This window comes from Pseudoliparis swirei, chromosome 2, assembly GCF_029220125.1.
Source record: "Pseudoliparis swirei isolate HS2019 ecotype Mariana Trench chromosome 2, NWPU_hadal_v1, whole genome shotgun sequence".
In the NCBI taxonomy this organism is placed as follows: Eukaryota; Metazoa; Chordata; class Actinopteri; order Perciformes; family Liparidae; genus Pseudoliparis; species Pseudoliparis swirei.
Window position 1 is genome coordinate 2868876 of NC_079389.1, and position 16595 is coordinate 2885470.

Genomic DNA, 16595 nt, shown 5'->3' on the forward strand with positions numbered 1-16595 from the left:
TAATTGTTCGTGAAGTAATGTATAAAGCCAATACGTGTCACGTCGCCATAATTCATCTTCAGCCGAGACACCCGGCTCCTTGTTCACGTAACACACACCTCATTATACGGCGCAATGCGGGTTTATTTTTTTCTTTATATCATATATATATACAGTATTTATACCCTATAGGCTTTTCTTTGTAACTATAAGGCAGCAAAGTAGGTATTGATTGCGACTGGAAGCTGTATTAATAAGCGGGTCCGGGTGTGTCTTCGTGAAGGCCGCTCAGCGGCACGCGGTCGTTCATCACGGCCGCTCCGATGTAATAAAACTCCCCATCAGAACCCAACAGGTCTGAATCACTCTGTCACGCCAGCTTCCAGCCACGGCGCGCATTAAATCAAGCAAGCGGAACATTTCCTCGGGCGGCCATCGCCTTTTAATTTCCTGAAGAACCTTAAAATATCATTCATTACCAGGACTACACATATTTGGTTTTTTAAAAGCCTCATAAATCAAGAGTGGCCCGACTGCAATAATTATAACAAGTTAGCATGTAATTTCCAGGCCGAGGGGCCGCGCGGTCCGGGGTTTAGCATATGCAAACGAGGCAGTTCAAACAGTGGGGATATTAATACGGGGAGCAGGTAACGAGGTGCGGGGTATGAATTATGCATCGGAAAAGTGGTTGATCTTCAATAAAGGAAATGAATTCACCGTGTAATCTAATTAGTTACGGAGGTCTATTATGTGGAGCAGAAAGCAACTGTCCTGGAGAGAGGAGGAGCAGGTTAACTAGACATGCTAGCTCTGTCCTGGAGAGAGGAGGAGCACGTTAGCTAGACATGCTAGCTCTGGACTGGAGAGAGGAGGAGCACGTTAGCTAGACACGCTAGCTCTGTCCTGGAGAGAGGAGGAGCACGTTAGCTAGACACGCTAGCTCTGGACTGGAGAGAGGAGGAGCACGTTAGCTAGACACGCTAGCTCTGTCCTGGAGAGAGGAGGAGCACGTTAGCTAGACACGCTAGCTCTGGACTAGAGAGAGGAGGAGCACGTTAGCTAGACATGCTAGCTCTGGACTAGAGAGAGGAGGAGCACGTTAGCTAGACACGCTAGCTCTGGACTGGAGAGAGGAGGAGCACGTTAGCTAGACACGCTAGCTCTGGACTGGAGAGAGGAGGAGCACGTTAGCTAGACACGCTAGCTCTGGACTGGGAGCACCAGGGAGAGCTAGCATGGGGACAGCAGGCCCCGCCTCCTCCTGCTCCTCCTGCTCCTCTTCATCCTCTCCTCTTGCTTATCCTCATCCTCTTCATCCTTCTCTTCCTCCTCCTGCTCCACATCCTCTTCCTGCTCCTCTTCATCCTCCTCCTCGTCCTCTTGCTCCTCTCGTCCTCCTGCTCCTCTTCATCCTCTCCTCCTCTTGCTTCTCCTCTTCATCATTCTCTTCATCCTGCTATACATCCTCTTCCTGCTCCTCTTCATCCTCCTCCTCTTGCTCCTCTTCCTTCTCCTCATCCTCCTCTTCAGCCTCCTGCTTCTCCTCCTCCTCCTCTTGCTCTTCTTCCCCCTCCTCCTCCTCTTGCTCCTATTCCTCCTCTTCTTTATCCTCCTCTTCCTCCTCCTCTCCATCCTCCTCCTGCTCTTCCTCTTGCTCCTCTTCCTCTTTACCCTCCTGCTCCACCTCCTCCTCCCCCCCCCTCCTCCTCCTCCGTCTCTCACCCCTTCTCTTGCCGTGTGTTTCAGCTCCAGACCGGGCCGACCTCCGAAGAGGAGTCAGAGTCTGACGTCTCCGGAGAGCAATCCTCACATCATGCCCCACTCGGTGCCCGGCCTCATGTCCCCCGGCATGATCCCCCCCACAGGTACGGCTCGGCCCGCCCTGCCACCGCCGCTCAACTCAACTGCCTCTCCTGTCACACACACACACACACACACACACCCCCCCCCAGCGGCCTCCTCCCCGCTGCTCGTCCTCTCAAACGGCAGCCAGTCCAAAGTGACACATCACCCTGAACCACCAGACACCAGCCGCTCGCTGGTTTACCAGAAACAGATCCTCGTGCTCAGCCCGCCGGAAACCAAGAGGGGGGAGGTGGGGTGTGTGTGTGTGTGTGTGTGTGGGAGAGGGGGGGGGGGGAGAATAAATTGGAGTGGAGATCTCTTCTCTCAGATTATTCCAGTAGATGTGTTTTCGCCCCGGAGTGGATTCTAATTAGTGCGATTAAATCCACTGCTCTGGTATACATGTACACAGGCGGTGACGATGCTAAGGCGAGCGCATCGCCACGAGAACCAACAACAAGCCCCCCCCCCCCCCCTCAGTCGCTCCGGGCCGAGTCTTATTGCAACCGGCGCTTTTGTTCTATTTGTGGCCGGCTTCGCCGCTTTGATGTCGGTGGCTGGATATGTGTCGCCATTTGCATATTCCCGCCTCTCTCCCTCGCCAACGTCTTTTAACGACGTTGTGCCGGCGAACGGAGCCCCCCCCCTGTTCTTCCTTTTCTTCCTCTTCCTCCTCTTTCCCCTTCTTCTTCTTCCTGTTCCTCCTTTTTCCCCTTCTTCTTCTTCTTCTTCTTCCTCTTCTTCTTCCTCCTCCTACTTCTTCTCTTCCTCCTCCTCATTCTTCTTCTCTTTCTTCCTCCTCCTTCCTCTTCCTCCTCCTCCTTCCTCTTCCTTCTTCTTCTTCTTTGCCCAGTAATTGTGGCGCCCGCGACTGTTTTTTAAACGTGGCATTACGGTTGGAGTCGTCCTCGTGGTTCCGGGCGATGGCGGCTCGGTGAGATGGTCGTCGGCCGAGTGGAAGAGGAACGTAAAGGAGGAGGCTGATGAGAGGGAGCCGTGTTCTTTAGTGGGACATAAAGAGAAGGGCCTTTTGATTTCATCCCCCTGTTCAGCCCAGAGGGCGTCTATGATCTTGACATTTAGTCGGCCTATTCGGGGGGAGGAGATTCAATAATTGAGTTTTTCCGGTATCCTCGTAACGGACTCGAGCTCCTCGACTGCGGCGACACGGAATTTCTCCGTTCGCTTCTGCATCGTAATTAAAACTTTATTTATTGTTTTTCATCACGTCGAAACGTCGAGGGAAGTTACAGATTTCGCCGGCGTCGTAATGAAGAGTAGAAGCAGGCGACTAAATGATCACGTCACGTCCAAATGTCAGACTGAACCACATGGGGTCCGGCACCACACCTTGTGAGACCTTGTCTTCTCTCCTGCCGTTAACGTTTGCAAACGCACTACGCTGGCCGAAGCTCGAGCTCGCCGCGACGAAGCCGACGCTGCGCTCTTTGCTCAATTTCACCCCGTGTGTGTGGGTGTGTGGGTGTTTTTCTGGGATTTTTATTTGCATCTTCCTTTTTTTTTATTTTTTACATACGACTTTGACGCAAATCACATCAGGGTAAAATCAATATTCAGCCGTATTCAACGTGGTGGAAAGATGTCTTCTCCTCACTGTAACAGGACCAGAGAGGCCTCTGTGAAACACACTGTTAACATATGTATCTTTGCCCTTGGCACCGCTTCCATTTAGAAAAAGGACATCTTAATATGCTTAGGTTTCCATTTAAGGGAAATATCCTCGTATATATATATATATATATATATATATATATATATATATCTGTGTGTGTGTGTGTATGTGCGAGTGCCTGCGTACTGGCGTTCATGCCCTCGGGAAGGGAGGGGGGTTGTGGGGGGCAGGCAGTGCTGGAGCCTTTCCAGTTGCTGATGCATTACAGGCAGATTGAGCCCCCCCAAATCGGATTATTTTTGCAGCGGACTGACACCACACTGAGATGACATCTCCTTTAAAGTGGAGAGGGCCTCCACTCACACTCTGGCCACTACTTAAGCAGCAGCTTCAATATAATTCATTTATGTCCCGGACACGGGCTCCAACCTTTTGAATAACGCAAGAGCACATTTACCATTAGAGAAATGAATGTCACCTGCATCTAACCCAGGGTGCATCCTGAGAAGAAATAAATAAATAAATAAATATATATATATATATATATATATATATATTTCCTTCTGTTGTCTGGCTCATATATATACTGTATATGTATACAAATAAATATGTATATATATATAAATAAATATATATATATTTCCTTATGCTGTCTGGCTGCTATATGTATATATTTATATATATATATACAAAATAATTATGTATATATATAAATATACATATTTTCTAATGATGCTTGGCTCCTATATATATAAATAAAATAAATAAATAAATATATAAATAGCTGGCTCATATGTGTATATGTATAAAAATCAATATGTATATATATATAAATATATAAATAAATATGTATATATAAATAAATATATATATATATACATATATATTTCCTTATGCTGTCTGGCTCCTAGATGTATACATATTTATATATATGTATATAAAATAATTATGTATATATATAAATATATATATACGTATATATATATACGTATATATATATATACACACACATATAGAGGCAATTATTTTTTTCGAGCGCTGCAGGTTGGAGCCGTTTTCTAATATTTATGTTCTTTTGATGTACAATTAGCGCGTCGGCTTCTGGAGTGGACCGTCTAATCCGGTGCCGTCTCTAAAATAGATCCGCGGCAGGTAATTTAGTGTCCCTTCTTTGTGCTTCCCCCCCCACCCCCCCCGCTCGTCATAAGGTTAGCGCGCTGCGTAATTGATACTAAATGTCTCATGATGTGGATAGCACAGTTCAAGAGTCGCGTGCCCCCCCCAGTTTGTCATCGCCGCGCTGACACCAGTCCATGCATAACATTAAACGCCTCGCTCCACCGACGTGGAGTGGCTCTTATCCCGCTTGACCCGATAAATAAAAGTGTGTTTTCCATGCAGGTCGTCTTCCGTTTCTATTCTTTTTCTTTCTCTTTTTCGCCGGAGAAAGTCGTAAAAGTCAGTCTTCCGTGCGCTGCCGCAAAGTTAATCTGATTTTAATTTAATTACGGGAGTTAGTTGCGGCGGGCGCGGGCATCGGGGTGTTTGTTGTAAGAATGTTCTGACATTGGCGCAGGTATGGGGCAGCTAGCATGTTAATTAATGATGAAGATCCTGACAATATGCAGAGGCATGACAGCGTTAAGCCACTCGGCTGCTGCTTCCTTTGCATATTAATAGATCCTTCATTATTATTTAATATGACAGCTGCTCCAAGGGCTGCCGTCAGACCTCGTCTCCGTTATTTGCTGTTTTCCGTGCGACAGAGCCACGCTGTATTCTGCTGTTTGTCTGAACGCTCCCCTTTCCCTCTCGTCGTGGACTCTGACTAGTGTCTGTGTGTGTGTGTGGGGGGGGGGGGGGGGGGGGGAGGAAAAAGTGTCTGAATTTTAAAGGTGACTTTGAAAGAATATACAAGGCAGGAATTGTTTTGTTTGCATAGTAATGAATGCAGATTAGCCGGTGAGTGGGATCGGTCCTATTGACGTTCACACTTCCAGTGGCTTAATGGACTTGTTGCCGGGCGCCAGCATCTCCCCCGCTTCCTTATTACAGCCACTAGATATATGGGGTGGGGGGGGGGGGGGGTCTTCATCATCTGGATATGACAATTGATCTGCCCAAAATGGAGCAATTATCAGAACAAAGATTCCAATTCGAGGATGGAGTGTGTCGCTTAGTCAAAGATGAGGGGGGGGGGGGAGCGATCATTCGCCGTGTCGCAAATCAATTCCTCTGCATTTTTATTCACTCGATGCGTATTTGATCAAAACCTTCTGCGTGGATTCATTTTGTCTTCTTCTTCCTTTTTTTTCTTATTATTCTTCCTTCTTTTTGTTCTTCTTCCTCTTCCTCCTCCTTCTTCCTCCTCTTCCTCTTCTTCTTCCTTCTTCTACTTCTTCTTCTTCCTCTTCTTCTTCTTGTTCCTTTTCTTCTTCTTTTTTTACTACCTCTTCCTCTTCCTGCTCCTTTTCCTTCCTCATCCTCTTTCTTCTTTATTTTCATTTTTTTTCTCCCCCTCCCTCTCTCTTTCTTTTCTTTTCTTGACACCATTTCTTCGGGTTCTCTTGTAGTCCGAGGGGGAAGCGGGCTCTGCAGTGCCAAACGAGCCACAAGTTAGAGCCCCCCCCCTCCTGATTTGTGGGGGATTCATCACACAAACAGCCCAGAGGTGATTTCAATATTTACTCGGGCGGTCTGCTCTGCATACGTCTCATTTGGAAAACAGTTGACTCTCGCCCATTATACACAAATGAAGGCTGACCTTCAGACTGGGCAGAGGCCACATTCATTATGTGGAGAAGTATCACCTTCTTATGAGCCCCCCCCCCCGGCCCCCCCGGCCTGCTCATGCATATTGAACAGCAGCCGGGCCCCGGTGCAAACGAGAGGGCCCCGGCTGACATGATGTATACTGTACGTCAATATGGTGCTGATGTACTTTAAGATGCAAACACGGCTTTAAATGATATGCACCTGCATGTCAGAGGCTCAGAGTGACTCTCGCCATCTGCCTATCAGCTTGGGAGGAGAGGAGGAGGAGGGGGGGGGCTTCCTGGCCGGCGCGCCTCTCTCTACTCTCATTCCGCACCGGCGTATCTAATAGAGCCGCATGTTCGACTCCTGCTCCTCCTCGTACTCACGCCCCCCCCCTTCCTTTCACACGCATTGGCTAATAGCTGCTCTTGAGTCGCCCCCCCGGAGGCGTGACAGCTCTGTGACGATAATCGCGGACGCCACCTCGCCCTGCGTGCGTCGGTACATCACGCCGATGCCGCGGCGTTGTATATACCAGAGATTACGCTAATAGGCGCATATCTTTATTTTGTATCTCCCCCCCCCCCCTCCTCCTCTTCTCTCGCCGTGCATCTTTGATATGTTGTTGCTTGAGGTTGGGATAGAAGGAGTCAGGGGGGGTGGGGGGGCTCTCTTGAGACGCACCGGGGGCCTGGAGGAGCTTTGGCGGTATCTGTCCCTGTTGTTTGAGACCTCATGAATAAATTGGCCAGTAAAACCCTAGAAATACCAGAATGACAAAAACTTTCTTTGACATATTTCTGTCATTTTTCTACCGTTTCTTTTTACGTTGTATTTGGGCAGTTAAAATAAACACTCGTCTTTTAATATCTGAGGTAACAAAATAAACTATCCTCCCCTTCGTTGGGATTTGGTGCCCCCCCCCCCATCCGATACCCAAAAGGGTCTCTTTTTTTATTTATTCCATCATTCCCACACACACACACACACGACCCCCTCCGAGTGTTGAATGGACTCAAAGACGTTTTTTCAAGTGTCGGATTAAAAAAAAGATTTTTTTTTTAAAGAACCTTGAATCCTCCGCCGCATTGTTTAAAGTTTTCCACTCTGCTTGAGGACCGGTCTCGGCTCTCAGAAGGGCCGCGCCATCACGAGCCACTACACCGTAGAGCTGAGGAGGAATTAGAATACCAATGTCGGGCGATTAGATCTGCTGAATACATTAGACGCTTATCATCCACAATACACCCTCCATGAGGACCCTGTTGACACACTGACTCCCTCGCTGTGTTTGTTCACATGTATTGAAGCTACCTGTCTCCCTTTCTGTCTCTCTCTCCCCCCCTACCATGTCACTATGTATCACTGTTATTCTGTTATATTTAAATATATATATATTCATACAAATAGGAATGTATTATAAGATGTACATACAAATTGCTTGTATCATCCACCACTATATTGACTGCATCTTCTCCCATCATAGTACAAATACATCAAAAAAGTGGCACCAACATTCACAAAATTCATATGCCTCCACGCACACACACACACACACATAGGGATCCATCCCATCAGCATGATAACCTGCTGTGAGGATATCCTCTGTCAGGAGATGAAAAAACAAGCTGTGATCTCACAGGCTCTTATTCCCCATAGTGTATAAAATTATTCATTGTTTTATTATTTCAAAAGTCCTTTTTCTTTGTGTCTTTTTTTTTCTTCCCGCCAGGGCAGGATTTTCACAGAGGTTTTGCAGGTGCAGCGGCTCAGCCCCAGCAGACATGTAGTGCGTGGTCTGTAAGTGCTCTGTCTCGTCTCTCCTGCCTCCTCTCCCCAGGCCTGACAGCGGCGGCGGCGGCAGCTGCCAACGCAGCCATCGCCGAGGCCATGAAGGTCAAGAAGATCAAACTAGAGGCAATGGGTGGCTACCACGGCAACGCAAACCACCACGGGGTCGACGGGGAAAACGGAGACCTCGGCTCCGGCGTCGGTGAGGACACTCAAAACGCACACACACACATGCACACACACACACACACACACACACATATTCTTGTATCAGCCATGAAGTGAGGACCAGGTAAATTCACATTGTGACTGAGGACCACCCTTTCTGCTATACTTAAAAATAAATGAATGTTGTATTTGAGCACAAAGAGGTAACACACGCACACACACACGCATACACACACATACACACACACACAATCGTTAGGATATTAATGCATTCATGTCTTTTTTTTGACACACACTTAGAGGATTCAAAGACCAAAGTCAAATGGGGTTGAGGCAGTTTTTATTAATAGGACCACTTGCAAGATTTTGGCAAGCAATTATTGGCCAATGGTGCGGCACAATCACAAACCAATAGATTACTTTTAAATACCTGCTCAAATTTGAAATGAAGACAACATGGTAAGGCTGAAATGGGTGTGGCCTGTACTGAAAGATTTGTGGAGAACCAAGGGTTCCAATAAGATAAATGCTCAGAGCTGCCATGGAGCCCACACTCACTAACTGCACTCCATTAAATATCTCCAAATTCATCGAATCACCAAAAAGAGGACCTTCGGTAGCTAGTGTAGCATAGAAGTGATCTGATAACTGCTAATGGTAGCTCCGTGTCCATGCTCGAAAAGAGATTTTTAATTTCAATGGGACTCACCTGGTTAAATAAATGTTTAAATAAATATATTAAATGTTTCTACGTAGAAACGTAACACCTCAGAAACGAGTATCCCTGATACACCACCTTCAACCACGACAAGCTACAAATACACTACACTACGTCTGAAACCGGCCCGTAGAGCACAGACGATGCTACGCTGTGATTGGCCCGTCTGCGTACGAGGGGCGGGACTCGTGCTGTGCTCTCGACCAAGCGCGAAGCAGAGTTTTGCTTGATCGGGTTCATGTGTTGTTTATTCGCGTCACTCTTCTCTGAACATCATCCTGAGGTGAATTCAGACATAATTATGTAAAAATACATAATTATGTCTGAATTCATGCCTCGTTAGTTCTCTCCTTACGATCTCAAGCAAACCAGTTTTTAAGGTCTCTTATCTGAATGTAGCTCGGCGTTGCTAACACTGTAGCTGCTCCATCAACACTCAAAATGACGGCGTATGGGCATAAATATGACGGTGTCGAATGTTTGTACCGTACGGTTCATACGCATGTATGCACGTAGTCTGGTCTCTGGACCATCACAAGGTATCGTGGAGCTCTCCACAGTAACACAGTGGCAACATGTAAAGGGCTTTATGGATTGGTCACGCTATTTCTCCGGACCGCACTTGTTTTTCTATTTTAATTCAATTCAATTCAATTAAGTTTTTCAATTCAGTTTATTTGTACAGCCCATTTTCACAAATTACAAATTTGTCTCAGAGGGCTTAACAATCTGTACATATAGACATCCCTGACCTTTGACCTCACATCAGATCAGGAAAAACTCCCAAACAACCCTTCACGGGGAAAAAGGGATGAAACCTTCAGGAGAGCAACAGAGGAGGATCCCTCTCCAGGATGTAGTAATTTTACATATTATGCATATGTTACGGCCTCTCGGTTATCTAGGGCTGGGTTAGGGTTACTTACAGCCAAATACATCCACAGGCCCACACAACAAAACCTCTTGTCTAATCCCTCACTAACAGAAATGATGGAGCTGCATGGCTACATGTCTGCGCTACCGCACTCTTAATAAAATAAGGGGGGAATATTGTTTCTCTGCACTGTAATTATCCGCCGCGCTGAGGTAAGTCTTGTTTTCTCTTCAAGTGTTCGACGTTCGTGTTGAAAGATAAAGAAGAAAAAAAAAAAAATTAAATAGCTAAGTGAAAACTGTGAACACATTTTCCCAAAGCTATCAGCTTTTAACAAGCTGTAATTGAATTGCTGTGAGAGAATTGTTGGCTTTTTTTTCATTTATTTTTTTCACTCTGTTCCATTTCAATTAATTATTAGCCTCCAAAAAGCAGAAGGATTGTCCCAATATCACACAGAAGCACTTAGTGTATTAAAAGAGAATGATAATGTATGTTAGTGTGGCTTCATGAGCCCGTACCAAATTATAAACCAAATGTAATCCCCATAGCTTTCGGTTGCTAAATGGAGGTTTTGATTCACTTACTGTAACAAATGGCTCGGCTGCCGAATGCATTTCATCAGGAACACGTTGACACCGCCGAGCTCATGAAAACAGGATGTGTCTCTAAACCGATTTTAACAATGCAGAATTCATAAAGTGTGAGGTCATCACTCCAAGAGAATGGGATATGTAAAAAAAAAAGAAAAAAAAGAAGAAGAAGAATACGAGCGAGCCCACGAGGTCACGGAAATAAAGATAAATGCGAGTACCAACAGCAAGGCTGTGGCAATGGAGCTAATAAGAAACTGTTTTATCTTTTTACAATTTAAATTTCAACCTTGAGCCCACAGCCAAACAGGCTCCCGGTAGAATCATAATTCTGGTGAAGGAGGGGTGGGGGGGCAGCAGCTCTAGGTGTGTGGGGTGCACGGGGGGCCACACAGCATTAGCTCTCTGAGTGAAATATATGGCGGCGACGCCTCTCGGCCCCGTCCGCAATCAATTGGATTCTTTTTTCCTTTAATATTTACTCGCAGCGATGAGATGCTCGTCTGCATGGTGATGAACAGTCTGCCACCGGCGTTTGAAGGTGACCTGTCAGCGAGTATGGACAAATCTCTCGCTCGCAGAAATGTAGAAAATAAATCATTAGGGGCAGGCAGTCAGACAGGGGCCTCTCTCTCTCTCTCTCTCTCTCTCCAGCTCCTTCCTCGGATTTAAATCAGCCCAGATTTATGATTTGAATTAATGTTTCGTTTGGTCAAAGGAATGGCGGCCGAGACAAATGATGTTTGGTACTGAAGCCATCCTGATATTGATTGCCGGGTGTCGCCGCAATCTCTTGTTTATATCAAGCACTCTCCTGCGACAGCGGCGGCCAGCAGGAGTCATCCCGATAATACGGAGGAGAAATATGGCCGGCTTTGCTCGGGGGGGGGGGGGCCTCCTTCACCCCCGTCCCGCCGCGACTTCCACTTCACTCGTTTATTATTTTCTCTTCTTCTTCTCCGTTTTGTTGTTGTTGTTATTTCACACAATAACGGAATTTAACGGACTCGTTCCGTAAAGCGTTTCCGCGACTATTTTCTGAGCGTGAATCGCTAAAATACGCCTCAGGTCTCGAGCCCCTTTATCCAAGAGCGATGAGAAACACATAAATCACTTGACTGATACAGCATGCAGCGGGTGGAGATGAGGGGGGGGGGGGGTGTTGGCCTTGGTTTTGGTTTGGTCTGGGCCTGACTAAGCTATGACTTCATGCACGTTTTGTCTGTGTGTGTGTGTGTGTTTTATTTTCCACAGCTGCTTTTGAGGAAACAGACTGGATTTTGTATTTGATTTATTTTTGGGGGGGGGGGGATTTTTGATAATCGCCCAGCTTTAAACTTAAGACGCACACAAACGGATGTTTTGTGTTTACCTCCACACATCAACATGAGAATGAGGATAATACCTACTCAGGGACATAGATTGATTTCATCAGAGAGAGCTTCTACATTAACCCCACTTCCCCCCCCCCCCTTAAAAAAAAGAAGAAGAAGAATGAAACCTCCTCGGGCTGAGATGCAGGTGCCTCGTCTCGGTGTTTGTGTGAAGAGGATCTTTGTGAAGCGCTTTAAAGAGAAAGCTCCGCCAGCCGCCGAAGGACACGCCGTTCTGTTTGTGGACTCGGATCGCCCGTCTTTGCCTCGTCTTTGTGTTGATGTAAATTGAACGGGCTAATGTTTCACCCCCGCATTAAATATTCATCGCAATTAGACCTTCCTGTTTTGCATCAATGTTATTCATTATGAGGAAGGAGAAGAAAGAAACAGAGAGAGAGATAGAAGAAGAGGGAGAAAAAAACAGCCAGTTTAACTAACACAAAAAAAACAGAGAGATAAGAAGATAGTGAGAGAGAGAGACATGGGAAAGAGAGATAGCATGAGGTGTGTGTGTGTGTGTGTTTCTTTGATTCTCGCCCTTTCAGTTGGGAGCCCTCTCAAAGCACAATGTGGATTGTTCCCCGCGCCTCTCAGGAAATGCCCCAATTACAGATCACAGACCAAGCGAAACACGTGTGGCGCTCGGCCTTCTGGGGGATAAACAGCCTCCCAGTGCGTTGAGCCCCAGCCACCACCTCCATTACTGGGAGAGAAAATATGATCCGCTGCTGCCCACGAACAAACACCTGCCAATTCCAAGAGAAGGAATTGTTTGTTTCCTGCAGGAAAGGAACATCGGGAAGCAAAGACGTCTTTCCTTCCCGATGTTCCTCCGCCCCGCGGTCTCTCCGTGGCCGCTGGGTGCCGCCCTGCCACTCACCGGACCCCTCGCCACACGGCTCTAATGGAGCCCAGATCCTGTTTGTAATTAGATATGGGAATACCGCTGTCGGCAGCCAGCTGATGCCACGGCGCGGCGACAGACCGGCGGGAAATGTGTGTGTGTGTGTGTGGGCAACAGCCGCTGCTAACCGCGGCTAACTTGCCGTTAGCTTCTCTTTTTTTTCTTCTTTTTTTCCTACACTTTTAATTAATCCCAAACACCGTCGCTACTCGGCAAACCAACAACCTGAAAAGCCCTTTTGTCTCACGTGCGTGGCTCCCGTCCAGGCAGCGGCGAGCGGCGTGCTGGAGGCCAGCGCTGCTGGACGGCTGGTGACGGGTACCTGGAGCGGTGCCTGACTGAGGGGTTTGAGGGAAGAGGGGGGGGGGGGAGGGGGGATTCTGGGCGAGATGATGAGGAAGCATCATTCGCTCTTCCCAGGGTCATCAGGCTAATTTCAGCAAGCCCCGCCCCCTCGGGCTCGTATGTTTGTTGTGTGTGTGTGTGTGTGTGTGTGAGACGGAGGGAGGGGGCCTTGGCCCCTGAGAGCGCTCTGTGAGGAGACCACAGCTGTACACTCGCAGCAGCTAATTGGTCCTTATCTAGCTGTCCCATTCATCTTCATTTTTTACCAATTACTGAGCATTATCTGTGTTCTCAGTTGGGTTTGGGACTTAATCCTTTTTGGTTAAGCCGGTGCTACAGCTTGCACATTTCAAATGGAGAAAGGGAAGGGAGGGGGTGAAGGGTGGAGGGGGGGGGGAGGGGCTAAAGTCATCGCGGAAAAAACAAACTCCACATCATCCCCCGCTGGCAGGAAGCGATCGATTAACAATGACATCACATGAAGGAGAGAGGGGGGGGGGGGGGTGGAAGGGATCAATTACCGGCGTTATAATTCAAGTCCTTGTTTGCAAACGTTGCAGCCCCATCGATTAGGGCCGGTCTCGTTGCGCTCGCCGCCATCGACTCGTTAAAACCATATTTTCCTCACCGTCGGCGAGTTGTTGTTTTGCCGGCGGCGGCGTTCATTATTCAGGCGCACCGTCATCCTGGAGCGCGGCGACTCCGAAAACCACGTTTTCACCCAAACGATACGAGCCTCGCCGTCTGGGGCCGTTAGCCTTCATTTCCCCAGATCAATGCGTCGTCTGCGGTCAAAAGCGGTGGAATCGGCCCGGCGCTCACGTACGGCGGCGGGCGCGCGGCGGCGGCACGTGAGGCGGGCCGCTTTGACCGGGATCTGTCGGGTCACACTCGGCTGCGCCAGCTGTCGCTGCGGCTCCACCGCTGAGATTTAATTAGTCTGTTTATGTCCTTTCTAATAATAAAGCTCTCCGGGTGGACGGACACGTCCGACGTGAGAGCTGCGCCTGCTGAATGTGGGCCACGGTGGAGGGTGGTTGGCCACTTCCTGCTCCTCCAGACGGGAACAATGGCCCCGGGGCTCCGATCTAGTATCACCCCCCCCCCCACCACCCCCCCCCCCCTACTCAATCCTAACCTTAACCATTAGGGGATAAAGCACACACTGACCTGATATGAGTGTCTAGAGGGCGACTTCATCCATCTTCCTCTCTTCCGCTCTCTTGTGGGAGCCTTTGTCAGCCGGCGCTCTTGAGAGAGACGAGATTGTAGCCACGGGCGGAATAGCATTCACTCCGCGGAAGAAGAAGAAGAAGAAGAAGAGGAGGAAGAAGAGAAAGAAGAAGAAGAAGTGACAGATTATCGTCAGATTTATGCAATTTTTTGGGGATTCTCTTTATTGTGATATCAAGACTGAGCCGGGACAAGATGGGGGTCCGTTTAAGCTGCAGGTGTGTGTGTGGGGGGGGGGGGGGGGGGCATTGAGTGAATCAGACACACACCGAGCGAGACGGAGAGTGGCAGCCAGACGGACAGACTTCCAGCTCGAGTAAAGGGCTTGATGTCTCTCTCTCTCTCTCTGCCTCTCTCTCTCCCGGGCTTTGGCCCCTCGCCGTCTCTCTCTATTAGTCTGCCAGGTGACAGATAAGCGAGGGGACGACACACACGTTTTAATAGACGATTCAGAAAGATAAACCTCGATAATCATTCCTCTTTTTAATGAAGTCTAATGTCCTCGTTCTAATTCCGGTTGCGTCGCCCGCTAAGCATCGGCGTTAACACTTTGAATATGCATGATTGAGAAATCGCGAGGCGCGCCGACGCTGCGGCAAGAAAAACAACACAAAACACACACACACACACACACGTGCGCGAAACAACTGCAGAAATAGATTACAATAACGGGGGGGATTGATTCAACATTACTTCCGTAATGATCCATATCAAGTTCTATCATCTCTGAGTGGCGGCGGAGCGACGGACATGTTTGTGTGATTGTCTCTTGCGGTTAGTTCACGGAGAAAAAGAAGAAGAAGGAGGAAAAGGAGGAGGAGGAAGAAGAAGAAGAAGGAAGAGGTGAAAGATGAAGAGGGAGAAGAAAAAGAAGAAGAAATATGAAGAAGAAGAAGGAGAAGAAGAAAGATGAAGAAGGAGGAAAAAGAGGAGGAGGAAGAAGAAGAATGAGAAGGAAGAGGTGAAAGAAGAAGAGGGAGAAGAAAAAGAAGAAGAAGGAGGATAAAGAGGAGGAGGAAGAAGAAGAAATATGAAGAAGAAGAAGGGAAAAACAACAACAACTGACCAGTCGAGTTGTCGCCCCTCATCAGCGTTCGGCCTCGGTCCCCTTTAATTGGACGGATTAATTTTGGAATGCACTTTGATGTGTGTGTGTGTGGGGGGGGGGGTGATGCGTGGGGCTGTCCCCTCCTCACTATTCCCTGTCAGGTTGCATTTATCCGGCGAAGGGGGCTGACCTTTTGAAAAGTGAAGAGATCAACACAATTTGAAAAGACAATGTCACTTGGCGTGAAGCGTGACACACGTGTGACAAATGACAACCAGCGTTCCTCCAACGTTAGCACGTAGCGGTGACATCACCGCCTAACGACTCGGGGGCAACGACTAAATGAGTCTTAAGCTCTGACTACCTGGTGAAAAATGCTCCGTTTGCCCGATTGTGTTTGGGGGGGTCAGGGGGGTCAAATGGGAATAGCTGGGCCCGTTCCATGAAAAAAACACTCTGGCGCCGGCCGGTCGCCCCGAAGCCCAACAGGTGTTTCTTCTCTATAACGATATGAGAACTCTAAATCCAAATAGAGCTAACAGCCATTCTGGAGGCCAGACATCTTCTCCATCGCACAGCCTCGAGGGAGAGGGGGGGGTGGGGGGAGAGAGAGAGGGAAGAGGGAGAGAGGGAGAGAGGGAAGGAGGGGGAGCTCAAACAGTATTAAGGAATCTTGCACAATCGCAGCATGCCCTTCGCCGTGGGAACAAACGGGGGGGGGGGGGGGGGGGCTTCCCTGAGCTCACTGCGCTCGTCTTCCTCTTCTTCTCTCCTCCGTCCACCCAGAGGCCGGTTCCTCCTCTCTGGTCGTGGATCTGGATTATCTGGCACAGACTTGTCCTAAAACAGGACACAGCCGCGGCTCTCGAGGCCCGCGGGTCGCCTCGAGCAAAGAGACGGCGCCGCTCGCCGATTCCGTCCAACGCCTTTCCTCTCCGTCCCCGTTATGTCGCGGAGAGAGAGCGCCGACACGGCCACGCCCACACGGCCACGCCCACAAACTGACCGCCAGGTGCGGCGCAGAAATATGAGTATTTGATTTTGGGGGATTGAAGTGTCTCAGAGCAATGACGGCTCTCTGGACCGCAGTCATGTCACCTAGTACTACACACACTACACTACACACACTGCACTACACACACTGCACTACACACACTGTACTACACACACTGCACTACACACACTGCACTACACACACTGCACTACACACACTGCACTACACACACTGCACTACACACACTGCACTACACACACTGTACTACACACACTACACACACTGCACTACACACACTGTACTACACACACTGCACTACACACACTGCACTACA

The 16595-nt window shown here is 48.4% G+C and overlaps 1 protein-coding gene across 9 annotated transcripts in view; it reads left to right on the forward strand.

The window, feature by feature from the left end:
* Positions 1 to 16595, forward strand: part of dachd (dachshund d) — a 114340-nt gene that overhangs the window by 56227 nt on the left and 41518 nt on the right. For 5 of the 9 annotated variants that reach the window (XM_056432760.1, XM_056432746.1, XM_056432770.1 and 2 more), the window contains exons 2-3: positions 1729 to 1847; positions 8058 to 8210. In XM_056432760.1, the coding sequence (XP_056288735.1) occupies positions 1729 to 1847; positions 8058 to 8210 (272 nt within the window). Of the gene's footprint in view, positions 1 to 1728; positions 1848 to 7949; positions 8211 to 16595 lie in introns of all 9 variants that reach the window. The other 4 variants (XM_056432754.1, XM_056432717.1, XM_056432727.1 and 1 more) reach the window with 1 other exon arrangement.